At 47.5% G+C, this 27299-nt stretch overlaps 1 protein-coding gene across 1 annotated transcript; it reads left to right on the top strand.

Moving 5' to 3' along the window:
- Nucleotides 1-1661: 1661 nt before the first annotated feature.
- Nucleotides 1662-24334, top strand: SBSPON (somatomedin B and thrombospondin type 1 domain containing). Its single transcript, XM_087825440.1, has 5 exons — nt 1662-1879; nt 12032-12226; nt 19164-19254; nt 20748-20924; nt 22622-24334. Exons 1-5 carry the CDS (start codon nt 1666-1668, stop codon nt 22737-22739), a joined length of 795 nt encoding a protein of 264 aa, XP_087681566.1. The 5' UTR covers nt 1662-1665; the 3' UTR covers nt 22740-24334.
- Nucleotides 24335-27299: the final 2965 nt, after the last annotated feature.

The following is a 27299-nucleotide window of genomic DNA, read 5'->3' as shown; positions in this document are numbered from 1 at the left end:
TGAAGACGATTTGTTAGAAGTCATAATATCAGAGCTGAATCCACCCCGCCCCCAACCTTTTGCTGTTTGTTTCTGATATTTGGTTTTGTCTGGGAATAAGAAAAAATAGAAGCGAAATGCTTTGAGGAAGCATCGGCATTGTGTGTTCAGCCCTCTTCACCTGGAGATCATCTTCTTCCACTCTCTGTATGTCTTCCTTTCATGCTTTATTCCTGAAAATGAACTTGTCAGGGAGTCCCTTTCCTTTTTCTGGAACAATCCCAGATGCTTATGGCATTACAGAGTAAGTCGCGCTAAAGGCATTCGCCAAGCAGACAGCCTCAGGGAAGAAGGGAAGGGTAAACTGCATGAATGAGCTAGTACAAAACTGCTAATAAAACCCAGGACACATGTGTGCGCAGAGCGTATAATTTGCTGACGCAGCTATTTAGTACCAACTACCAGGAACTAAAAATATAAAAGATGTATTTAAATTGCAAAAAGAAAGAGCGACCTAACCTAAAGGGGAGAACAAAAATAAATTTCCGGCCCTGACATTTATTTATGTAAAAAAATCACAAAGAAAGAATTTCTTTTCTGACAAAGGAGCGTATTTTCCTTGAATGACGGAAAAAGATTGCATTCTGCATAGGTCCCACTTTATCTGTGATTAGAGTCCCAAGGCACAATTCCTACAAAGTATTACATCTTTCTCATTTCACAACTTTTTTGCTTGTTTTTAAGGCTTGATTTTTGTATTGTTTCACTCCTTTCGTAGTAAAGTTTTTTCTGTTGCTCCCTTTTGCTCTAAAGAGTGACAACTCCTCTTTCAGAAGCCTTTATATGAGAAAGAAGGAAAAATTGTCTGCAAGCGAGTCAGGTTTCTTAGATTCACAGATGCAGAAAACTTCAGGCTTTCTCATAAAAACAGTAAATGACTTCAGACCATACATTGGAATGAAACCTCCAGGATAATTTTTGGTTAACAAAAAACAGGGGGAAGAAAACGCCTGGGCGAGAGAGAGGAAGCAGCGGCTGTGCCGGCGAGGCCGGCCCTCCGTCGGGCGGTCACCTCCAGCCCCGCGGCCGGCCGGGCGCCTCCCCCGCGCGCTCCTCGGGCCTCTTCGGGCAGCCAGGAGGCATTTTCCTCCGGCGGGAAAGCCCCGTTATAAAACGCTGGGGCAGGAGAGGCTGCTGCTTGGGTCCCATCTCGGTTCTGAAGGCCTCGAGGCCGCCGGCGCTGGCGTCGGGGCACGAACACGGCGAGGGCGTCCCCGGGCCAAGTCGGGGCGCCCCGCGCGCGCTCCGTCCCCGGCCTCGACGGGGACAAGCCCCCTGGCTAACTTGTCACTAGGCGTTAGGAAGCCGAGTCTGGGGCCAGGAAAGTTGGGCCGGGCTGCGGGGCGGCTGGGACCCAGAGCACCTGCTTCTCCGGCCGCTGCCGGGCGGCGCCCGCGGGCTGGAGCCGGCGCTCCGGGCGCCGAGCGCCGGGCGCTCCGGGGAGAGCGCGCCCCACCTGGGCGGGGGAGGCCGGAGCGCCCGCCCCGCGGGAAGGGGCGGCGCGGGGGGCGGGGGCCACGCGCTGGGCAGGGCCGGGCCGGGCCGGGCCGCGCCTCTCCAGCTGCTCGGGGCCGCCGTCCTCCCGGGAGCGCGGCGCTGGTGTCGGAGGAGTGCGCGCAGCCGGCCATGAGGACCCTGTGGCTGGCGCTGTGCGCGCTGGCGCGGCTGTGGCCCGGGGCCCTGGCCGGCTGCGCCGAGGCGGGGCGCTGCTGCCCCGGCCGGGACCCCGCCTGCTCCGCCCGCGGCTGGAGGCTGGACCGGGTCTACGGGACGTGCTTCTGCGACCAAGCCTGTCGCCTCACCGGGGACTGCTGCTTCGACTACTCCAGGGCGTGCCCAGGTGTGTGGTGGGGCCGAGGGTGGGGTGCCCGCCGCTGGCCCGCAGCCCAGGGGCAGAGGGTCCCGCACCGAGGGTCGCAGCCCCCAGCCCCTGCCATCCCGGCGGGCCCAGCCCCTCTCCATCCGCGTACGCCCAGCTCCATCCTGGAGTCCTCCAGCCAGCCCCTTGCATCCGAGGACACCCAGCTCCACCTGTGCCGGGGCGTCCAGCCCCTCCGTCCATGTGCGCCCCAGGCTCCTCCAGCCCCCTGCACGAGACATAGCGCCCCAAAGCACCCCTCCCAGCAGCCTGGAGGGAAGGGGTGGGGAGCTCTGTCCTGGAAGGGGCAGGGTCACCCCTGCCCGATGGATTCTTCCACGCGGGAACTCCAGCCTGACAGGGCCACCTCCCTCCTGGAGAGAGGCACTGGCAGGTCCTGGGCACGCCCCTGGGCCGGGTCCCACCACTTTCATCCTCTTAAGCCTCGGGGATCTGGGGGGTGGGTGAGGGGTGATGAGGGAAGGAGTGTGTAATGACCCCATTCCGGGCCCAGGGCTTGCTCCACCAGCCAGTTCTTGGAGGAGCACAGCTGGCCTCACCTCCTGACTCTGCCTGTAGCTTACATGCCCCTTCTCACAGGAGGGGCTCCATCTGCTCGCTGAGGTCAATTTTATCTAGATCACTTGATAAAGATTTTAATCTCAGGGATCCTATTATGTTTTAATCTTGCTGCCTTTCCTTTAGGGTCAGTCTTTTTCATCTTTACATTTCCCACAATAGCACAGCCCCTGGTATGGGCTGAGTAAATGTTGATTTAAATGAAATTAAAAGGTAAAAGAAGAAAAGGTGAGTGTTGTCCTAAAGAACAGGGTGAAAGAAGCCAGCTCTGGAAATAAAAGTAGCCATGCTCCCTCTTAATCCCATCACCCCCAAAAGCCACACACGTTAGGGGTTGACGTCAAGGATACCGGTGTTGTGGGGTCCTCGGCATCTTCCTGGGAGAGTAACCTGCAGGGCTGTGCCATTCCCTGGAGAACTGGGTGCCCGGCAGAGAGCCGCACCCCTCTGTGTTCTTTCTGCAGGAAGCGGCCACGGGCCCATGCAGGATGGTCACCCAGGCTGCCGCTGAAAGGACACAGCTGGAAACATTAAGATTTTTTGACCCTGATCGAAAGCTAATGATTTACCTGCCAATATTGATCTTCTTTTTGATAAGATTCTTTACTGTCCCTGCTCCAAGGCCAGGGTGTTTTACTATTAATGTAAAGTGAAGAGTCGGTTACTTAGGAAATGCGGCGCCCCAGCCAGCTGTCCCCAGCTCCCTGCTCGGCTGCCCCATCCTACCCAAGCCTGTTTTCCTCAGTGAACCCGTCCACTGTGCTGCCTCCCTCACTCAACCCTCTCCCTGGACGGCTTTCCCTGCATTTTATTTTATTTTATTATTTTATTTTCTCTAATATGTCTTTATTGGTTTCAGAGAGAGGAATGGAGAGGGAGAGAGACATAGAAACATGAGTGATGAGAGAGTCATTGATTGGCTGCCTCTTGCACGCCCCCTACCAAGCCCGTAACCTGGGCATGTGCCCTGACGGGAAACCCAGACACTATGTCCTGGACCATAGGTTGATGCTCAACCGCTGAGCCACACCGGCCAGGCTTTGCCTGCATTTTAAAGGTAAATGCAGAATTCCTGTAGTTCAGATCATGTGGCCCGGACTGTGGTTAGCACAGGGACACAAAGATGATGAAGGCACAGTCTCTGTCCCGTAGAAGTTCATACTCGAGCAGGGAAGTACACATGCAAAACTGCTTGCAACATCCTTGGTGCCAAAATAAGGGACCTGGAGGCTAGAGAAGAAAAACTTGGAGGACCAGAGGAATTCAGAGAAGACTTCCCAGAGGAAGTGACAGCCAGCCTAGTCTTGGAGAATGGGCGAGAGCTCCCTAAAGGGGGTCGGGATTCTAGGAGGATTCCAGCAGTTCCCTTTGGGTGTCCGCTTTTGTGCCAGGTGCTAGGCTAGGCCCTGAGGCCACCCTGGCCAACAGGACAGGACCTGTGAATGCAGTTAGATGTGGAGATTTGGGCACAGAAAGGGATGGGGAAAGACAAGGCCGGAGTCCTGAGAAGAACTGGCTTTCTGGTGAAGACTAACACCCCTGTGAGCAGTTGCAGAGTCCTCAAAGTCTTTATTTGGTCAAAAATAAATCCCTTGTTTTCAGTCCAGGAAGTAAAAATGTTTTTAAAAAAGCCTATCATTTTGGAGTGAGGATTTATTGAGTAAGGAATACCAGGTGGCCATACCATCTCTGGAAGAACTCAGAAATCCAGCCAGCAGAAAAAGAGTTGGGACTGAAAAGGCTCCTTGTTTGTAAATCCTTTGCACTTGCAGGTTTTGGGAAGGAAAGAAGAAAATAGAAACAATTGGAAGGTGGCCACTTGGCAAGACTGAGCCTGCTGACCCCTCAGAGCTGAGGGTGAGAGTAAGGGCACTGCGAGCGGAGATAGCTGGTCAGCTCAGCCTGCACCGGCGGCAGGACTGAGCTGACGCCGGGCTTTGGAGAAGGTGGGGTTGGCTGGCATTAGCATGTCACAGCTGCGGGAGCTGAGCCAGCTGGGGGCACTCCCATGACTAAATTACAGGAAGGGCCAGTGGAGGGAGAGCTGCACCCAGGCTGCCCGAGTTCAGGCTGCCACCAGCACTTCCGCGTGGGCCAGTGCGTGGCTATTATTTATTCCCAGATAAATCAGTGCTCAGCAGTGCAGAGCCCCCGGCTACTCCACAGACATACAACCATTCTGCCTCTTAGGATCTCTTCTCCTTACCCAGTGCTGTGTTATCAACTGATGCTGTTGGGAATCTTTCTGACGGAAATGACATTAAATATGAACAGAAATTGGAACTGTGTCAGAACTCGGCACGCCTTACTTCTACCCCTCCTGACTTTTTCGTCCTGATAAACACATTATTTTGGGGGGAGTGGTTCAAAGATGAAATACTGGAGTTTCTCTTTCTAAATAGAAAGTTATATTTTTTTTACTCAGTAAAAGTAAAAAGTTATTGGATCTATAGAATTACTAAGCTGTCTCAAAAAAAAAAATCTGTTCTGAAACTAATTATCTCAGAAATTCTCATGATGATGATGGCATGGGTTTTAATACCAATGATATATCTTCCCCCCCCCCCCCAAAAAAAAAAAGATAGGAAATCCTCCTTTGGCCTGATCAGGGATGGGGAGAAGGAGGCAGGTAGAGGAGGGGACAGACCCATTTTCCTGCCTGGACAAACTTCTGGAAAGGCTTGCTTATCAGGCTCAGAACACCCCAGTCTCTAATTTGTCAGCTGGGCTCCTAGCACCTTCATTCTAAGATTATAGAAGCAGTGGGTTGCATTAGATCTTGGATGAGGAACTTAAGGACAGAGGAAAAGTTAACCCATGTGGAGAGGGACCAACACTGAGTAGCCTATATGGGCTAGTCTCTTCTAGATTTACAGGGAATGTAGGAAGCCAACTGGCCTAATCTGCTGACGGCGTATCTGGAGGAAGATGGGGCACCCAGCTTGAAAATATGTGCCCCGAAAGTGACCCAAAGGAAGAATGTTACAGTCTGATGATTTAGAAAGTTGAGGCTTTACTGGAGCCAGAGTGGCCGAGGGACAGTATGTGGCTTCCCCTGCTTTTGTCTCTGCAGAAAAAACACACAAGGCCTGGCACTAGTATTCAGCTTGCAGGATTTGGCGGCAGCCCTGGGGCGTGTAGTCAAGGAGGGTAAAGTTGTCAAGGCTAACCCAGCACTTACTCTGTGCCAAGCCCTCTCGCGGGCACCGCACAGCTCTAAGCTGACTTAGGTCTCCCACCCGCCCAGGCTACAGGCATACCTCTGGGACGCTGCGGGTTCCGTCCCAGACCCCCGCAATAATGCAAGTATCGCAACAAAGCGAGTCGTAATCTTTTTGCTGGTGGAGGGCCTTGCCTTCAATTTTTAGAAAATGCAACATCTACGAAGCACAATAAAGTGAAATGCAGTAAAACGAGGTATGTCCGTATTCCTCATGTTGGTCTCATTTTATGGACAAGGTATTCAGGGAAACAGGAGATCAGGGGTTAGGCAACTTGTGCAAAATCTGAACCCAGGAACTCTGGAACCAGAGCCCACACGTTTAAACATTATGCTTTTGGTCTCGGAGAAATGAGGCTTTATGAGAAACTCTGTGCTGTGCAGGGTAGGCCCCAGATGAGTCCTAGTGGAGCAAGTGAGCTTTCTCTGTCCAATAATTGTGTGTTCCTCAGGGGCACAAAGTGTGTCCTGCTCCCCTTTGCCAATCCCCTGATGGCCATCGCGGTGCCTTGATGACATTTGTCAAAACACGTGAGCCGTCATTCCACCGAGGGGATGTGATCTGTGGCTTCTGAGGGCACTGCCAGCGTGTAGCCACACGCCCTTTTAAAAACAGCATTTTTCTTCCTTGAGTACAAAATATATGTTTCAGAAAATTTGGAAAATATAGAAATGTACAGAAGGAAAAAACAACTCACCCAGAAACTTAACTACCCAGAAAAAGCATCATTATCTTTTTAATGTGCATCCCCTTTTTTTCTGGGTTTACATGGTGCATAAAATTCCATTTTTATAGTGAGGCAGCCCATTTCAGTGTCTTGCTAGCATTTCATGCACTTGTCCAGTTAATGTATCAAAAAGAAAAAAACAACCACCCTACAGGAGCCAGGTAACATGGTTTCTGCAAGAGGGAAACATACTTGGTCATTTTATTGGAGCTTTTTCGAGGGGGTAAATAGTCAGTTGGGCAATGTAGTCTCATTTGACCATCAGAGAAGTTTTGACAAGGTTCCACAGGAAAGGATATACATACGGAGAGAGGAAAAGGCAGGTAACATACATTTAAAATTGTGTCACCATGGGATGCGTGCGTGTGTGTATGAAGGGGCTCTCTTTTGCTTCCATAGAATGTCAGCAAGTAAAAGCCATGTATAAATGGTACTGCTGTGGGCAGAGTGCCAAAGGAATATTTCCTTAGGAATGATTAGGACTATCTGAACTTAACAATGTGAGGGAGAAGGCACTTGATCGTGGGTGGCCTTCAACTCTGAGGTGGCAGAGAGCCAAGCAGGCAGGGCCAGATTACAGAGGGGAATGTCTGAGTGTCTGTGATTAACGGAGGAGACACAGCTATGTGAGAATACACGCAGGGCCTTCCATTAAGAAGAAACAAACTATACTTGTGATATGAAGGATGCTGGCTGCCAGCTCAGGTTGCTGCTGTGCGCACGCGCGCGTGTGTGTGTGTGTGTGTGTGTGTGTATTTGACATCATCAAGAAAAGCATTAGAGAAAAAGATCTTTTAAATTACCCTTTGGGACCTAAAGACTGGGAATGGTGCACCTGGTTCTGGACTCCACAGCTCGCCAAGGCTGTGAATGGGCCTATGGAAAGTCCAGTGGTAAGTTTGAGAGCAGAGGTGTTTATAGAAATATGAGTCCAAAAGCTGGAGCCACCGACCTGAAAGCCTGTGCTGGAGGGAGGGGACCTGCTGAAGCAGGAAGCCCATGGGTGGCAGGAAGATAGACACACATATTTTTTGCACCACAGTCTGAAGTTCTTGAGTGAGGGGAAGTGCGCTCAGATGAAAGGAAAAGCCACTGCACACCACAGATAATAAAGTTAAAGAAGCTTGTAACATTCCAGATGTGGTACTGGCAGGAGAGAGATGGATTAGAAAGGATTTGAGGACGCGTGGCTGCCAGGAGAAGCTGGATCTCCCTGGCCCGAAGGCGCAGAAGGCAGCGCCCCTTCCAGCGGCCCCACCTGCGGTGCCCCGGCAGGTTAAGAATCCCGGTTTGGGCTCTGGGAGTTCCCCCTGTCCTTCCCACTCCGGGGTCTCCGTCAGTGCTTTGGCTTCTAACTAATGCTACGAGCAGAGCAGAGTCTGTTTCAATGGAGAACATTATTTAGGAAGGAGGAGGAACTTGCCAATGCCATTCATTCGTTCATTCATTCATTTGGCAAATATTTTCTGAGTACCTACCAAGTGCCAAGCACTAGGCATGAAGTGAAAAACTCGACAATAAACAACAGCAAACAGAAGTGTGTAATTGTGAATCATGGAGATGTTAGAAAGCAAGGAATACTGAGCTTTGAGAGGAAATCGTTTTGAGGGGTGTGCGAGGGGGGCTGGGAGATGACCTAGCTAAGCTGGCTGGAGAAGGGCTCCCTGAAGAAGAAATAATTCATCTGGGCCCTAAAGGATGAGCTGAACCCAGCCGTGCCCAGTGTGGGAGGAGCGTCCTGGCAGAGCGAACACACAACAAAGGTCCCAGAGTATGAGACTTTGGTGCCTTCCAGGGGTCAAGACACTGTGGCTGGAGCTTGACACAGAGGCGGTGGGGGATGGGGTGGGGTGGGGCTCCAGGCTGGCAGTTTGAATTTCAATTCAATGGCAAACCACTGAGGGAGTTCCAAACACTATTTATTTATGGAAAATCAGTGGTACATCTTTGTTGTTTTTAAATCCTCACCTGAGGATATTTTTCCCATTGCTTTTCAGAGAGAGTGGAAGGGGGAGAGAGAGAGAGAAACATCAATGTGAAAGAGACACATCGATTGGTTGCCTCCAACAGGGGCTGGGGATCGAGGCTGCAACCGAGGTACGTGTCCTTGGTCAGAATCGAACCCGGAGCCCTACGGTCTGAGGGCCGATGCTCTAACCACTGAACAAACTGGCCAGGGCTCAGTGGTACATTTTTAAGGTCATTGTATGTAGCCGTGACTGGATACCCTGTTAGGACATGTGAAAATATGCCCTCCTCATGTGCACAGATTTGTTACTGAAATATATAACTTATATTTCTGTTCTGGGCCTTTCTCTGTGGCCATGGTAGGGGCATCTGATAGCCAGAAAGCTCTTGAGGGGGACTAGCTGGTACATCAGGAAGGATTTGGTAACTCCTCACACTCTGGATCTTTCCATTATCTCACTTCCCAGCAAACTGAGGGCCAGAGGTGCCCACTGGGCCTAACGTAGGGACTTGGGTGTCTGCCTCGTATCTCTGGTCTCTCCCATGCCTACCTCACTGTCTCTGCCCTGCACTCCCTTATTAAGCTTCTTGGGATCACCTCCCAAATAAATGACTGGCATTCAAATCCATGCGTCAGATGTCTTTTTGGAAACTCCACCTGAATAGTACATTGAGTTTAAACAAAGAAGAACAAAAAACTGGGCTTGCCAAGCTTCCTGGCACCCATTAAATCTAGGCTTCTGTCCCCTAAAATGAGTGGGATGATGTCATATCCTAACATCAAGACATCAGGAAGCCGTGGCAAGTTTGGAGTCAAAGGTGGTCCCGCTGCTTATCAGGCAACAGTCTGTCGGTTCCCGGTAACCGGGAGTGAAATATGAAGATTGAGAAAGTCAGGTTTAAAACAATATATATTTATGTCTTTATTGATTTCAGAGAGAGGAAGGGAGAGGGGGAGAGAGTGAGAAACGTCAATGATGAGAGTCAGTGTTTGGCTGCCTCCTGTATGCCCCCCACTGGGGATCGAGCCCGCAACCCCGGCGTGTGCCCTGACCTGGGATCGAACCTCGAGCTCCCGGTCCTAGGTCGATGCTCAACCGCTGAGCCATGCTGGCCATGCTTTTATGTTTTTCTTGATTTCAGAGAGAGAAAGGGAGAGGGAGAGAGAGATAGAAACATCAATGATGAGAGCCATTGATTGGTTGCCTCCTGCACCCCCCCCCACTGGGGATCGAACTATGACCTCCAGGTTCATAGGTCAATGCTCAACCACTGAGCCACACTGAGAAAAATTTTTGTGCACAGATTTGTTACTGAAATATATAACTTTTCTGTTCTGGGCCTTTCTCCTTGTGGCCACGGTAAGGATGTCTGATAGCCAGAAAGCTCTTGAGGGACTAGCTGGTGCATCAGGAAGGACTTGATAACTCCTCACACTCTGGATCTTTCCATTATCTCACTTTGCAATGATTTTGATATGCTGTATGTAGATGTAAATCAGATACGCTTAGTGGGAAAGGGACAAGAAAACTCATGAAACAGTTCAGAAGGAAATTTGTGTCATGCGATATAATATATGACTTGTGGTGATAAGTCTCAGAAGTTTCTGTACTTCCCCTGACCTCCGAGACCAAAGATTACTTGTGATCTATGACACCTTCCTGTCCAAACATCAAGTTCACAAGTTAATCAAGAATAGATTTTTTTTTGTTTGAAGAATAGGAATAAACACCTCAGGTTAATCTTCCACCTCAAAATATTTTGTGGAACAGCTTTTGCGAACTCTACAATTCTATGGAAACTTTTTTCCTTTGTCTTACTATGCAGCCATCAAGATGTGTTGTTCTGGGCCCCAGAGTGTTCTGATTCTCTTTATGGGGAAGTAAAAGCATGGATCAGAAAAACAGGACATAGCATTTGCCAAGGGCAAACTTTAACCAAATAGGAAAAACAACTGATTCAATTATTCTGTGATTTTAGGATTTTCACTGCAGGTCAAATGAATAAAATAAATAAACATTGGACATGAGACACAAACGGCGACTAATTTCAGCCATACAACTCTCCCCAATGCCATCTTTTACCATGCAGATAGAGTGTAACCCAAGGCCATGTTACTAACTTCTGCCATGTCCAAATGTTAATCTTTGAAACAAGTGCATTTTTTAAAAAGTATATCAGTAAGTGGTGTTCAAGTCCAAACATGAGGGCAGGATTAGCTCGACTCAGAGATGAAGAGATTTGGGTGGGAAGAGTTATTGAAGGAATTAAGGACAGAAGAAGTCCTTTTCACCCAGCTCTTGGCTTGGCTTTCTCTTTAAATACCTTGCGGTTCTATGGGCCAATTTAACCACGAGATCCTGAAGATAAAAAGGGAGGGGTCAACAAGAGAGGACAAGAGCAGGAAACGACCTGTTACTGAGTTTCCAAAGGATGTGTGCGTGGCAGATATTGGGAACAAACTCTGATGTGGCTCATTCTTGCTTCTTTAGGTAGCTGGCCTATGAGTCATGTGATAGGTATGAATTTTTAGATGATTAATAAAAACATTTTCAAACAGTTTGAAATTTTTGAGTTACTGACAGGTGTTTATGTTGGGTGTGATCCTTTTCATGTCAGGAGCAGCTATGTGCTTGCTGTCAAAAGATACATCTTCCCAAAGACATGGACTTAAACTGGAGTGTGCTACGTGAGTTTTCAAGTCCAAACTGGCGCAAGTCCAAACCAAGGTTTCAGAGACGTTAGGGTGCTTTCTTGGTGAAGTCTCTGCAAACTTGAGAGCATGAGGTTGGGGGGGACAGTGGGCCACGTTTTGTGGGAGAGAAAGAGGCACATATATCTTCTATCTTCTTGTCTTTGTCTTATATCCAATTTCAAGTCCTGAAATAATTCAGTTAAAAACCTCATTGCAGTCCTTCTATAGACTCATTGGGACTTTCAATGGGAAAGCTCAATGTGCAACGCCACTGATTCCACAGCCATGACTCCTGCCCTGACTCTGCCCCTTCGTGGTGACCATGCAGCTTTAACCTCGGTGGGCCCTGGTGGCTCATCCCTAAGCTCTAGCTCTCATGGTTTATGACTCGGTGAACCATGGAGGGTGAGAATGCGCATCCAGGAGCAGCCCAAAGCGCAGGGGCCCTTGGTGTGGCCCTAAGCCTGTGTCTCCTGGAGACCCACTGGCTGAAATTCACTGGGCAGTTGATGGGATCATTGGTGGGTGAAGTACAATTTCTTTTTTCTACTTCTGGTTTTTTCTTTACATTTACTGCGATGAATATGTATTACTGTTACAATAAAAAGTTCTGGCCAGGGGAAGATAAAGTTAAAACCATGGAAAAACCAAAGCAAAGATCTGATCTAAGCCCCAGGAGTATGAGGAAGTACCCGGAAGGCATCGCCTCTTTACTCAGGTGTGTCCCTGGCTCAGACCCACCTTCCTGATCCCTGAACCTCTGCCCCGCTCGAGAGGTCCCCGGTGATCAGTTCACCATCGGGGTAGTGGAGTCAAGGCCAGCGGGGCCCTGCTGAGGCCCTGTCCCCCTGACGCGCAGTCAAAGCGCATCTCTCACGGGGCGGGAGCGGCCTGGAGGCGGCTGCGGGTCCCCTGGGTGACCGTCCCCTGGTGCTGTCTTCCAGCTCGCCCGTGCATCGTGGGGGAGTGGAGCGCCTGGAGCGGCTGTGCGGACCGGTGCAGGCCCGCGGCGCGCGTGCGGAGGCGCCCGGTGCGGCAGGAGCCGCGGAACGGCGGGGCGCCCTGCCCGGCGCTGGAGGAGCGCGCCGGCTGCCTGGAGTACGCGGCGCGCCACGGCCAGGACTGCGCGCACGCCTTCGGTACCGCGGGGGTCGCGCTGCTGCCGTTGGGGTCCCTGATGAATTCCACGCCTGGTCCCCTGAGGGCCAGGGGAAGGGCTGCAGCGGGCGGGGGGGGGGGGGGGGTGGCGTCTCAGGAGGAGATGGGAAGCCCAGGAAACGCCTGATAGAGGAGTTACCGGTCAGCTGCGCCAGTGTCCCCAGCCCCAGCCCTCTGTTTGCTCGGTGTGTTTATAACCCAGCGGTGGCCCCTTCCCCCGGTATATGGACTCAGTGGGTTTAGCAGACTCAGTCACGCGGGTGACAAAGGCCGTTAGGCGAGGTGACGGCCCCTCAGGCAGCGGAGGTCGGTCAGGGGAACCCTGCCTCACCTGGCGCTGCTGGTCTCCCCCATCACCAGCGCGCACACGCCCTGAAAGAGCAGAAACGTCTATGTTTCTAAACAATGGGAGAATTATTCTCTTAAAACACCTGCCTCTCCCCTTATGCCAACTAGCTCGGGGCTGATGTGATCACATTTGTGGTTTGAAAAGATCATCCTGGTTGTGGGGTGGCCAGTGGCGGGCCCGGAGTCAGCTCCTTAGTGAGTCAGAAGCCAGGTGAAGCTCACACATAAATAAGCAAAAAGGCCAGTGCCGATGTTTTGAGCTGGATGGAACCTGCCAGAGCAAAGCGCCGACGCTCAGGAGAGCAGAGACCATGATTTTCACAGGAACTTGGAAAGTTTCATGTCAGCATGACCCTGGTTAAGCCACTGTGTTCCTTTTCCCACCCCGCACACGAATATTCCCGGAGAGCCTGCTGATGCGGGCACTGGAGGGTACCAGGGTTACAATCTGAGAAAAGACATGGAGCCCACTGTCATGTAGATAGATCACTGTCTAGTGGGAGGTGGAGATGACCATTGGATCATCCAGGGGAATTAATCTCAGAAAATCACAGCTGCGATTTGGTCCAGCTGGTACTGACTGCATGAGAGGTGTGGACCTATGAGTGTGTATGAAGCTGATTTCCCCTGATCTGGGAGGTGGGGAGCTATAGAGGTGGGAGGGGGGGACTTCCCTGAGGACTGGGGATGAGACTGAGAGGCCAGTGTGGTAAACCAGATAGTCAGGTAAAAGGGCTCTGAGGGTTTGGGGCTGATCTAGGAAAAACGTGTGACCACAAGAGGCAGGAACACACGGGCTTGGCTGGGTGGGCCTGGAGCAGGGCTGAGTGGCAGGGAAGTGCAGAGGCTGTGCGTGGAGACCGCCATCCTGAAGGGAAGGAGAGGAGTCGGCCAGGGCTTATGTGTCTATGTGACGTCAGCTGAGCAGCACGGCCGGAGTCTCTGGGTCACAGAGCTGCTAAGGGCAAGGGCCATAACAGCTTGGGGGCTTATAACCACAAGGTTTTAGCTTCTCAATGGGCAGCAGATGCTGGGTGTAGTTTCACAGGGTTTGCAGAGCAGGCCGGGCCTCAATGACTACAAATCTGGTTGTTTGGCTATTTTTAAAATAATCGGATGTATAAAAATTTGAGTTTGGTGCCAAGAGGCTTTGGAGCTATCAGGTTTCAGCCTGCCCTGAGGAAGTAAACAACCTAGGGGCACCTTTGGCTCTTTCACGTAACACAGGAAGCACAAGGCCGTGGAGAAGCCAATGGAAGACCTGGGTGTGGGGAACAAAGCGCAGGGTGAGAGGGAACCCCTTCTCCCATTGCAGGGCCTCGGAGCTCCCCGGTTAGCATTCTGGTCTTTATCGTAACAGCCCTGGAAAGCCACTGCAGGGGCCAGTGTGATCAGGTTTTGATGTGAAAAGATTGCCCTGGTCGTGGTGAAGGGAAGGGCTAGGGTGAAGGCCTCCCATGGACACAGCCATCATATCAGGCTCACGGGGAAATAATTTAGTGCTTGCAAAAACGGCCATAGAACAAAATCACATTCCACTCATTACTCTGCAGGAACACTGCAGAAAAGGCTCAGGAAGAAGTCATAGTCAGACCCCATTGATTTTTTTTCACCCCAGCTCCTGTGCCTTCATTTATGCATTTTCTTAAGAGTCCCTGAGCATCTACGACATTCCAGCGCTGTGCTGGATTGTGGAGGTACAAACCTGAGTGACAAACACATCACAGTCAGTTAGAACTCAGGGTAGCGAGCACCCCATGGACGCAAATGTTGGTGAGGGAGCGTGGGGAAGGGGCGCCCACCTCTACCTGCGGCTCTCGCCTGTGCACCTGCTCTTCCCTCCCCCTCCCCCAGGCCTCCTATTCACAGTGAAGGGGCCTTTTTCACGCTGTGCACTGACCCCTCCCATTTGTGTGGCAAAGAGTGTTTGTAGGCATTATTGATTCAGTCTTTGAAGCAATCCTGTAAGAGAGTGTAGAAGTTTTCCACAGCTGCTGAGACGAATTGCTGCAAACCCAGGGGCTTACAGTAACGAAGATTTATTGTCTCCAGTACTGTGGGGTAATTCCAGTCCAACCAGGGCTCACTGAGCTAAAACCCAGCCAGGGGCTCTGCTTCTTTCTAAAGGCCCTCAGGGGAGAATCGTTTCCTTGCCTTTTCACTGCGGAAAAGGGGGCCCTGTCCTTAGGGGCAGAAAGCTTTGTGGAACCGTGACCTGCAGCTAAGTGGAAAGTAAAACTTACAAGTGATTAATTTGGATATTTAGCTGAGGAGGTTTCCAAGCAGAATGTCGCAGGGGTTTCTTCTTGCTCAGAGAGGAGAGAACAACTCACCCAGTGGGGCAGGACTTGGTGAACCGGGGACTTCCCAGCCCCCCAGCACCGAAGGCCCTGAGATGAGGGGATTCACTCTCGGGAAGCATGTCCCGAGAAAACCACCGAGGGTGTAGTGTATCACCTTTCGTCAATACCCCAGAAAGTCAGAGGTGAGAATTACCACAGACTTAGTGACTTAAGCAACAGAAATGCATTTCCTTACATTTCTGAAGTCAGAGGTCAGACGCCGTCTCGCTGGGCTGTACAAGGAGGACAGGCCTTCTGCCCACTGTCCACATTCCTTTTCTCACGGCCACACTGCATCTCTCTATGCCGTTCCTTTATTGTCACATCTTCCTGCGACTCTCTTCTGACTCCTTCTCCCTCATGAGGACCCCTGTGATCACATGGGTCTCACCTGGACAATTCAGACTAATCTCCCTATTTTAAGATCAACTGAGTAGCACCTTCATTCCTCTTCGCCACGTAACATAACACATTCACAGGTGCTGGGGATTAGGGCATGGACATCTTTGGGGGACCACTGTGCTGCCTGTCACTGAGGTAGAACAGCATCATTATTCTGGGTTTGCACAGGGGGACATGGAAGCCCAGAGAGATGACAGCATTGGTGAAGGGCCACCAGAATTTAAGAGTCTCATGCTCTACCGACTGAGCTAGCCGGGCACCTAGGGCCAGAATTTAAACCTGGATCTCATGGCTCTAAATCCTGTGGGTCCTTCCCTCCCCCGCACTTGGTATTGTTTTGCTCTTAACTGTTATCATTAGAGCTCAAATTGCAGCTACAGGTTCCGGTTAACACTAAGTAGAAATATAAGTAGAAATATAAAGGCCCTCCCTGGCCGGTGTGGCTCAGTTGGTTGAGTGTTGTCCTGTGCACTGAAAGGTTGTCGGTTGATTCCCAGTCAGGGTACATGCCCCGGTTGTGGGCTCATCCCCAGTAGGGGGCGTGCAGGAGGTAGCCAATCAATGTGCTTTCACATCGATGTTTCTCTCTTCTCCCTTCTTTTTCTCTCTCTCTAAAAATCAATAAACTATTCTTTTTAAAAAAAAGGAGAGAAAAATATAAAGGCCCTGTGAGGCCAGTGAATGCAGTATAATCACTGACGCGCCCTTATGAATGATCAAATAGCTATTGCATTTTTTCTGTTTCATTTAACGCATATTTTGACTATATTTTTTATCATACGAACAAACCCCAAAGCCACCTGATTGTTTCATTGCACATACCGGCAATTCCATAGATGCCTTTCCTCCTGCAGGGAGGTGAGTGTGCATTATAAACTGTGTGCTTCCAGATCGGTGTCCTTGGCCAAATTTTCTTTCTATTCTGTTTTTACCTGAAATCTTCAGACCAGGAGTTCGAAGCCTGCTGTTGTGACACCCCACTGTGCCAGAGGGCTTTATGAAATTCTCAAGGCAAATTTAATTTACTTTCATGTTCAAAGGAAGCATGTGCGGGGCCACGCTTTTTAGAAGTGGAAGTTGTTGTAAAACCCAACAATGGTAGGGTGATGGGATGCCAGGAAAGTTGGCAAATAGCCTGGTAACAAAGAATCTATTACGTTTGAATGCTGTTGCCAGGAGGGCGAAAGGAGGGGGGACTGGCGTTTATTGAGCCTTTGTTCCAGGCACCCAGCTACGGACTTCCGCACATAAGCAGAAGTGGGACTGGAGGCAAAAATAATTTCTAAATTACTTACCACTCATCAGTAATGACAATGAGATTTGTGGGGGAGATTATGGCAATGCTTCAGAGACCTGCAGGCAACCTGGCTCCCGGTGTATTTACTGGGGACTCATGGGAGGGGGAGGCACCCCATCAGTAGGGCCGAGGGGGCAGGACACACAGGACACAGGTCCAGGGTTACCAGCCTGCTTTTATCATGAGTCCTAACAAGGAGGCTTCTCACTGACCATGGGCTGTGGGTCTTACAAAAACAGAAGCTACCTTCTGTGCCGGGTCCCTTGTTCAGTCGTTTACTATTTATTTTCTCATTAACTTCTGTGAGCCTCAGCTTTTTAAAAATTTATTTTTATTGATTTTTAGAGAGAATAAGGGAGAGGGAAAGAGAGACTCACGCATTGGTTGCTTCCTGCACGCCCCCTACTAGGAATCGACGAGGAGTGTGGTTTGGAGACAGGGCCTGGCACATGAGCCTTGAACACATTTCTTACCTTCTCTGTGCCTTAACTTCCTCATCTGTGAAATGGGGAACTAATAGGCTCTATCTCGGAAGGTGTTGTGAGAATCAAAGGAGTTAGCACATGAAAAGCACTTTGCATTGGGCCCGAAGACTTAGAAGTGTGTGATTGGTAACTTTTAATTTTTATTATTCTAAAACTTTTCTTAGGATTTTATATCAGAAACTAGAGTGATATACTTGCTCTCTACTTCCTAACCTCCTTTTTCCTGAGCTATGCATTCGTGTTTATGCCTTTGGGCTTTTGTGATAGTATAGGAAGTACAAATTAGGAGATCAAGTAGATGTTTTGAGTAAAGAAACACATCCCGAAAGTGCCGTAGTCTGCCTGGTATAATGCTGTGCGTCCTTCACTTAGCGAATAAATACATTCATTCATCAGAAAACTAAAGCCCTTCTGATGTCTGTGTTTCTGACAGTTAGGTGTAAGAGAAACAGAAGGACCCCAACATACATGCGTTCACTTGTTAGCTTTCTGATTGTCTGTGGATTTTGAAGTTCAAAAGCTACAGCCACATTTAGAACACATGACACGTTCTCTTTGGAAAACAATGAAACATTTTAGTGCGGCAGTGAGGAGCCACACAGCTGGGGCTCTGGGGCTTGTGCACATGTAGGTACCTTCTTGCTGGAGAGACCAGGCACCAAAGCACAGGACACAGGGGTAACGTCTGCAACTCGGGGGCAAGTGGCTGCCAGGATTAGGCCGCTCTTGTCTTACATTCCCTGGTAACTTAAAAGGGACTCCTCACTAAGAGACTCTAAAACAGAATTAGGGCTGCCACCTTGTGGCCGCGAGGAGCCAGGTAAAGTGAACGTGTAGCTCGAAGCATCAATTTTGCACCCTCTTGCCATTTGGTTCACGTTGATGATGACTGTGGTATCCAGGAGCCAACATCAGCCGGTATCTACCCTTCCCGGGTTGGTCCTGTTGCTGCTCTGAAAGGGAGAAAGGACTGTTGAGCCATTTCAGCTGCAAGGCTCAGTACAAGAACAGGTCACCGGGAAGTAGGACCCCTGAGCCTCGGTGGCAGTTTGGTGACTTCATTCACTCATCGACCCATTGCACACTCACGTATTAAGTGTGTAAGTGTGTAAAGGCCACAGCGATGGGCAAGGCAAAACCTTGTCTTCCTCGAGGTGACAGCAGAGTGCAATTAAAAGTTATCTGCAGGTGCTACCTAGAGTGGCAGGTGCCGCCCTGGGCTTAGAGACGAAATAGGGAGGAGACACACGCAAAAACTAAAATTGCAGAAGGAACAGAGGTGGGCAGAAAGAACTCTGGCTCCTTTTCTCTTCTCCCACTCAGAGCGTCCGAGTTGGGGATTGGGGGGAGCAGAGGGAAAAGGAGAGGGCCACTGAGAACCGCCCTTCCTCAGGCGGCACGGGGAGAGTGCTGCGCTGGCTGGCTCCTGGCAACCACACCTGGGCCATGCGGTTGGCAGGGCCGCTTCCAAGCTGCGTTGGGGGAAGGCGGGGGAAGCGCTCACACCCCCTTCCTGTGCTTCCTCTGTTTATTCCCTTTCTCATTTCCTCTCTCTCTGGGCATCTTTTTCTCCTTCCATCCCCTTTTCACTCTCCTTTGTCATCTTCCCCTCTGCTTCCTTCCTTCCCCCTCTCCCTCTATTTGTTCTTCCGATCTTTTCTTTTTCTTCCCTATTTCTCCACCTTTCATTTAAAAAATATCCTCTCCCTTTCTAAATCACCTCACCTTTTTCCTTGGTTTACTGGTCCCCATCATCTTTTTATTTCCTCTGGGCTCTTCCTCTGGCCCTCCCCTTTTGGTTATTTCTGCAGACAAGTCCACTCGTCCGAGGCCTGCAGGCCCTTCCCCATGCACCTGTGTGCGCGCGAATCTTTATCAACTGGGTGTGGGGACACTGTCGCCTAGCCCCATGTCACTCCCTAATGCTGGGCCACAGACCTTTGGCTTGAGAAGTAAGAGCTGCAGACAGGTTTGAAGCCAAGTATGGGAAACGTTGCCCTGAGTACTTTAGGCTACAGGGGTCCACTGTCACCCTGTTTTCCAGTCCCTGCCTTCATAACTGCCTCTGCGTTCAACAAGGAGAGAACAAGACAAGCTGCCTCCCCGCAGTGGTCCACAGACGCAGAGGATGCCGGGTAATTTTATATTTTTTTTTAACTTATGTGTTTTTACTTGTATTCAGGTCGGCCCACAAAAGTCAACTTGGTGTGATCGGCTTTCCTGTTACTAGTTCATTGCCTTTGGGTAAAAATGACTCTACCATGGAGTTGGGAAAGTACTTGTCCCCTCCCAGGTTTTGTTGGGCTTTAAAGATTTATCTGTCTCTGAGGTCTGATCTCCAAGAAGAAACATCTATATAAAAACGAGATGATATTGCTGTCAGTCACACTACGGCTGCTCCTCTTACACCCTTTATGGGACCCTGCACTCCAGCACCACCTCTGTTTGGGGAATTTGAGAGTGGCCCACCTCTGAGCTCTGAGGGTTTCTATCAAGATCATGGCACAGGCTGAAAGGAGCCTCCGTGCTCACTAAGTGTCCACTTTTCCGTTCAAATCCCCACACTGCCACTTGGCAGCCACCTCAGCATCGATACCTACCCCATGGGGTTGTCAGGGAATTTAATTAGCAAATGCCATTGAACAGGTGTCTGGGTTAAGCTGTCTGAAGTTGATGGAAGCTGCACCATAGAATTTCCCCCTCAATACTTTAAGGTCCCTAATAAATGACACCTGCCTCTGGTAGAGGTCTTCTTTGAAGCCTACACTCCACTTTCTGCCTAACCGTTTTTAGCTCATAATTCTATGGATTAAAAACTGACCCATTTAGCATAGTTAGAACCTAAAGTGCAACGTTCAGGGTTTTTATTTTGGTTTATTTCCCTGAAGAATTGTAAAATTGTGTTGCTTTTGACTACAGGACTTTGAAATGTTCGCCCATATCTGGGGCCCTCAGAGTCTAGTCACATAGTGTTAGAGTTTGCCACAGCTCTGTGTCAGGTGACACTAGCCCGTCACAGAAAAGCACATCTCGGCTTCCCACTTCTTTTTATCTGTGATGCCCAATATAACCTTGATGTTTGACTTCAAGTCAAAACTCATGTCATTCCCCCAGACCATGCAAGTGAGCTGGGTGGGGAGCGTTGGGAAGGCCCTGGGATCATCTGAGGGACCAGTGCTGGCCTGGGCATCAAGGACGAGCCCTCCTGGGACACTCACACGTCCTCAGGCTCAAGCAAGTTCTTGTTCAATTGATATAATTCATGAAAATGTCAGCAAAGTTATCAAGGGCTACTTTCCTACTGAAATGTGCTTTTATACACAACTTAGTGGTCAGGCAGGCAGGAGACAGGATATGCGGACTTCTGCACATCCGTGCTGACCAGGTAACTCAGTCATGGATTGGAAAAGAGCCTCAGGCTTCACCGCAGTTGTCACCTGGACATCGTCATAGTTCAGTGACTGAGAACCGTCGCCGAGCGTTCTGTGGCCAGTGTGTGACCTGTGCAGATGCTCCGTCTCCTCCAGTCTGTCAGATGTTCTTGGGGACAACAGGCTTCCTAAGACTTTTTATAGAGTTAGGCCGCCTCTAATTATATAGCGAGTGATCGTTCCTTTTCCTGCTCCAGGTACTGCATGGAGTTCAAGACCGAGTCGCTGACTCCCCACTGCGCCATGGAAACCCGGCCCCTGACGCGCTGGATGCAGTACCTGAGAGAGGGCTACACGGTGTGTGTCGGCTGCCAGCCTCCAGCCATGAACTCCGTGAGCCTCCGCTGCTCCGGGGACGGCCTGGACTCGGATGGGTAAGGGAGGGAAATGGGTTGGAGACTTCCAGTCACTCATTTGGAGAGGCCCGTCCTCTGCGTGTCCTGAACAGCTGACGGTACTGAGCACAAGGTGTGACTTGGAGTCAACCCAGGGAGTGAGGGGACCCTTGCCCCTCACCACTCCAGAGGCAAGCACCCAGTTCACACTGTGGGACTTAGAGGCTCTTTACCAGACTTGAGGGATGGGGGGTGTGAATTTGGATATTGGGGTTTAGGGCCAGCTCCCAAATGACCACCAAAGACCCCACCTCTCCAAAGCAGTGTTCCGAAGACCACGTGAATTAGAATCTCTTGGGATGGTGACTTAAAATATGCAGATTTATGAGCCCCTCCTGAATCCCAATCTTTGGGGGTGGATTTTTAACAATCTCCTAGGATAAGGGTCAGCAAATATTTCCTGGATGGTGCCAGATGATAGATGTTTTTGGCTTTGTGGGCCACACGGTCTCTGTCGCAAGTACTCAAGTCTGCATCAGAGCATAAAAGCAGGCAGGCCACTATGTAAACCGATGAGCTGGGCTTTGTTCTATAATGCTGTATTGGTGGACTGAAATTTGAATTTCATATAATTTTCATGTATTACACACTATTTTTCTTTTTATTTTCTTTCAACTCTTTAAAAAATGTCTATAGAAAAACATGGGGTGGGCTGGATTTGGCCCCTGGCACGTGGATCGCTGACCCCTGCCCAGGAGTAGTCATAGATCATGATTGAGATAGTGGTGGGCTCAGCTTTGCAGGGTCATAAACCTGCAGAAATACAGATTGTCCAAAAGAATTGATCCTTGAAAACATTTTACCATCTTGAAAAGCTATGCCAGTCCTGACCTCATTTATTAGCTAAATCTGGTAACACTGTTTGTAACTATGAGAAGGGTAGACTTTGCTGTGGGCATGGATTATGGTTTTAAGTATGTCAGATGGAACTGGTAAAAATACGGATTAGAAAGTAAAATATGGACCTTTCCAGTTACTCACTATTCCCATAGTATATTTTAATGCTTAATAACTTGAATTTTCATTTATTAGTCACTTGTGCCCAACAGCGTCTGTATTGAGTACGCCATAAGAACAGTAAAGTGGTAAGGAATTCATATGAAATAGAAACTTAATAATCAGACTTATTATTTTTCTGAATACCTCATCCATATTTTGACTTGAAATGAATTTATAATTTAATTTATACCCATAAAGTACCTTAAACACTGGATGAGGTTCCAGTGACTTTAAATATAATAATTTCAATAATCTGGCTTTGCTCTTTCCACTGCTCCCATTTTTTTTTCATTATGGAATCAAAGAGTTGGAAAGGATTATAAGAGATTATTTGGTTCAGACCCCTCTAATTTAAATATACATGAAATAGGAAGCCATTTCCTTTTATGTAGCGCTTTATACTCAGATCAAGTGACAGAAACAACTACAGCGATTTCAGACTACTCTGCACACAGGGTGTCCTCAATAGGTATAACTGGTAACTTGTTTTGATAAGAGTCCAAAGAGAAACTCGGTTTGTGATCATTTTTTAAAATTCAATTTACAATGAACTTCAAAACTCCATGTATAATGACTATCTTTCTTTTTAAAAAAGAACTCCAATGTGTAATTTTGTAAATTAGAATTGTCTTTGGTTTGCTTTTAGTGTATGTAACATTTTCAAAATATTGTTTCAGAAATCAGACTCTCCACTGGCAAGCAATTGGCAATCCTCGATGTCAAGGAACTTGGAAAAAAGTTCGGCGAGTGGATCAGTGTTCTTGTCCAGCTGTGCACAGTTTTATATTTATATAGATCGCGAGGTAAATATTTCAAAGTCTGTTTGTAAACATGCTACATATGATCGTCATGGGCAACACTTCATACACCTTCAGAAATCGTATGGCCAAGTTCCTAAACACACGTCATTGCCACACTCTGAAGTGAGGAAGAAAACTTAGGGGCTAGCTGTCAAAAAACACAGCATCTTTATTTTTATTTGTACTGAGTTGAGGACCCACTCTGAAGTCTCCTGCGGTTCTGTGCCCTTGACCTTCCACGCTGAGTCCTCTCCTTCAACAGGTGGCCCATGCGCCACAAAATATGTCTGTTTGCACTAGAATTACTACAACATGGTCCATTTACTGGTAAGTGGTCACGTAAGGGTATCCATGCTTTGAATCTTGTCTTTTTTAATCCCTTTTCTGTAATCTCTAAAACTTCTCGCTTTAAAAGTGTATACAGATATATGTACACTCTCACGCATACATTTCCCATATATTATCCCACAAATTCTGAAATGATTAATTTCAAACCAATTGTCACAAGTAATTTCCCACAGGACAAGTTAAGATTTAGTAAGCATGTTGTAATAAAAAACCAACAGCTATGTGAACAATACTTTCTTTTTGAAGAAGAAATACTGTTAATTGAAAAGATCAAATGTTCATTCTAGGTCAATGAGTTCTCTGAATGTTATACTTGTCATGATGAGACATTTTGGCACCAACAAATGAAACAATTGCTTTAATTATGAACGTTTTACCATCATTATCATCTAAGATTATTTCTAAGGCTAAAGCCTGAAGCCGACCAAGATAATCTTTGAGTCCAATGTCCAGTGTCATTAACGTTAACTCACGATTCTTTCTATAGTATTCCTTTCCTTATGTCTGCAGTAGAAGGCAGAGGAATATATTACTGAAGGCTGGGATTTGATCACAAATACTCTGGCCACAACATACATACACGTAGAGTATTAGTTTTATTTTATGATCAGGAAATCAGTGAACCAGAGACAAGGTGGCTTGTTTAAGCATCTGGGATGACAAGTCATTCTGCAACTTGGCCCCAGAGCCAGATCCTGGCTGCTCGTCCAGAACTCGGCTGCAGTGGAAAGCTGGACTGTGCCAAAGGGGGTGCTATAAAGGCTAAGCTCTTTTCGTTTTTGAAACAAATCTTAAATCCAGGACATATTCTTTGGAAAATTGAATCTCACGATTTAAACTGTATGAAATTCCTTTGGTTTCATTTGTATAAAATATTATTCACCAACAAATGACTTACTAAAATAGATTATTTCTCAGTACTTACATGTAATGACAGAATGACAATTGCAAGCTTAATAGAGATGGAAAAGTCTCCAATATTTAATGCTGACAGTAGCAATTTCCTGACTAAATATTCATTTAACTGTACCAGTTATTTTTATGGTAAATTAAATTCTTAAGAAATTATTAATAAAAAAATTAAATCTCAAGGTTAAGAATTCGAGTGTAAGTTCATATTAACATTTTAAGACCATTTCTAACATTTGTAAAGCAAAGTTTTTGAAAATATACCTGGGTAATTTTCAATGTTACTTAAAATTTTTATACCAATAAATAAACTTTCTGTTCACATTTTAAAAAGCTCTTTACTTGTTTGATTAGAAAAGAATGAACATAATTTCACCAAAACAGAACAAAACAAAGCAAAAAATCACCTTTGGAACTGACAGGTATAAGTATGATGTATTTAAGGTTCAATATAACATTTAACATATTTGAATTGTATAAAATCAATTTTTTCACCTTATACATTTTTAAAATCCATATTGTAGTATATTTTTGTAATTTCTATTCTTGACAAGAATTTCACAGGCTAGTCTTAACTATTAATAATGGTTTTGAAATGCTTGCTATTAATTCTTGCAAAGCCCAAGGAAACAGGTCAGACTGAAACATGTAGCCATGTAGTGATTAATGAAGAAGCAAAATTTTTATTTTCAAAGTTAAAGATCGAAGTATTTAAGACCTTTTCCACATCCTTTTCTAATGAGTACCTTAGAGCGAGGGGCCTGTCTAAAGGGACTCGGCAATGATTTATGGCCCCTAGAGCTATTTAATAGACTGATTTTTAAAAGTGCACGTGGAAAGTATAACAAAAATAAATACACCCACTCAGGAAAGAAGGGGAAAGGAACTCGGGATGGTGATCATTTATAAGAGGAAATTTTAAAAAGGGGGGAGGGGAAAAAGAGTAGAGAAAGGAACAAGATGAACTATAATCATATGATTCTCTTTTTAGGGTCTTTCTTTAGAGAATTTTATCCGAGAATGTCATATTTAAGTATAAATAGCAATAGCAATAAATTGTTTAGTTCTATTCTGGCATAAAAATTTTGATCAGTCATCTCTTCTAGGTATGTGCAAACATGATGCAGAATAAACCTGGTTCTGCCCTCTGAGGGTATTCTAGTGGTTTGTACATACAACTGCAAGTTGATTCAGAGCAAAGACCTGGGCATCCTGAGGTGTAAGCAATCGGATGAAGAGCATATTGAAACAGAAATGAATCTGCTAGGTCCTTCCCTAAGTCCCAATGACATTATAAGATTTACAAAAAGGGGTTCGTAACATAGATGAGAAGAGGGGGGTGGGGGTGGTGGAAATTGGCCCAGAGATTTTGAAGATTGAAAGCAAATAGGATTCTACTGGTGGATAAACCAGAAATGTAGGGATCATACATTGAGAGGAAGGGAGAGGGAGAGAAACATCAATCAGCTGCCTCCTACACACCTCCTACTGGGGATCAAGCCCACAGCCCTGTGTATTTGCCCTGACCCGGAATAGAACTGGCGACCTCTTGGTGCATGGGCCACACAGACTGGGGTCAGTGTTAACTACTGATGTGGTTGGATTCAGGTGTACTTTTTTTTCTGTTTGTCCTTGTGATTTTTGTTTTTGCTCTTTTAGATTATTTGAAAACTTTAAAAATATCCCATTATATCAAATGGGTATATATCTATATTCTTCAATTTTTAATTAAAAAATAAATAAATAAATAAATATATAGATTTCAGAGAGGGAGAAACATCAATGATGAGTTCATTGATTGGCTGCCTCCTGCATGCCCCCTACTGGGGATTGTGCCCACAACCAGGAACTGAACCTCCATCTCCTGGATCACAGGTCGATGCTCACCCGCTGAGCCACACTGGTTGGGTTATTTGTACTCTTTTAAATGGTTGCTCCGGGGGCTTCAATATCATAGCTAAGTTTTCAGTTTATTTAAGAGTTAATACTATTCTTAGTATCACACTGCATGCGAATTGGAAAAGCTTCACAGCATTAACTGAGAACAACTCTGAGAGACTGAATATAAACAGACACTGGGCAAACCTCATATGACTGCAAACTCTGACTCACAACCTCTACAGCAACCAGTTGAGGATGCCAAACAAACCTGTACAGCAATCCGACAGGACTGGTCAACGGCTGCCAACATCCCCTTCTTTGTCCCCACTTCCAACTCAGAACCCACCAGAGAAAGCCAAGTATGTTCCCCAAAACAATCACACAAGATGCCTGCTGCCAGCCGGCCGGCCTTCAGCTTCCTCATGCCGACGACCTCCAGTCAGGGCTGGCCTGCCCCCTCCCTGCTTTTCACTCCAAAGCTTTCCCACTATAAAGCTCTGCTCACCTGAGTCTCTGCCAAACAAGTGATGGTGGCTGGCTCCCCTGCTATAGGAAAAGCCCTGAGTACCATGTGGTACATTTACAAAATGGACCACTATTCGGCCATAAAAATAAAAATAAAAAAGGAAATCTTATTTGCGACAGTATCAATGGACCCGGAGAGCACTATGCTAAGTGAAACCAACCATCAGAGAAAGACAAGCATACCATGACTTTACATATATGTGAAACCTAATGAACAAAATAGAAACAGACTCATAGATACAGGGAACAGACTGACAGCTCTCAGAGGGGAGGGGGGTTGGATGGAAAAGGTGAAGGGATGAAGCAAATAACACCCAAGACTCAGACACAAACAGTATGGTGATTGCCAGTGGGAATTGGGGGTGGGGGAAGTAAAGGAGGGTGAAGGGGGATGAATGGCGATGGAAGACTTGACTTTGGGATGGTGAACACACAGTATACAGATGACATATTATGGAACCATATACCTGAAACCTACATAATTTTATTAACCAATTTCTCAATAAATTCAGTTTAAAGAAAAGCTGAGTACACAACCTGTTTGTCCTCAGTTGAGTGGTCCCTATTCCCACAACTCAAACATTCAGCAGCATAACAGGTAAATAACTGAAAGCACATACTGTATTACTGTACAGAAATGAAAACGAACAGGCTGCCGCTACATATAAAAACAGAAGCCCAGTCGAGCATTCACCCATGAACCTGGAGGTCATGGTTTGATTCCTGGTCAGGGCACAGGCCCGCATGTGAGCTCGATCCCGTCGGGGCGTGCAGGAGGCATTTCATCGATGATGTTTCCCTTTACCCTTCTCCCTTCCTCTCCCTAAAAATCAGTAAGAACATTAAAAAAAATAGCAAATACATAGAATACTTCATTTAATGTCCTTAAGTG

This window comes from Miniopterus natalensis, chromosome 16 (genome assembly GCF_054644295.1).
Source record: "Miniopterus natalensis isolate mMinNat1 chromosome 16, mMinNat1.hap1, whole genome shotgun sequence".
In the NCBI taxonomy this organism is placed as follows: Eukaryota; Metazoa; Chordata; class Mammalia; order Chiroptera; family Miniopteridae; genus Miniopterus; species Miniopterus natalensis.
This window is presented reverse-complemented; position numbering and strand designations above follow the sequence as displayed.

Coding starts and splice junctions, on each gene's coding strand:
- SBSPON (XM_087825440.1), top strand. CDS start 1,666: ATGAGGACCCTGTGGCTGGCGCTGTGCGCGCTGGCGCGGCTGTGGCCC. Junction 19,255..20,747: donor ACAGACGCAGAGGATGCCGG/GTAATTTTATAT, acceptor TTCCTGCTCCAG/GTACTGCATGGAGTTCAAGA. Junction 20,925..22,621: donor GACGGCCTGGACTCGGATGG/GTAAGGGAGGGA, acceptor ATATTGTTTCAG/AAATCAGACTCTCCACTGGC.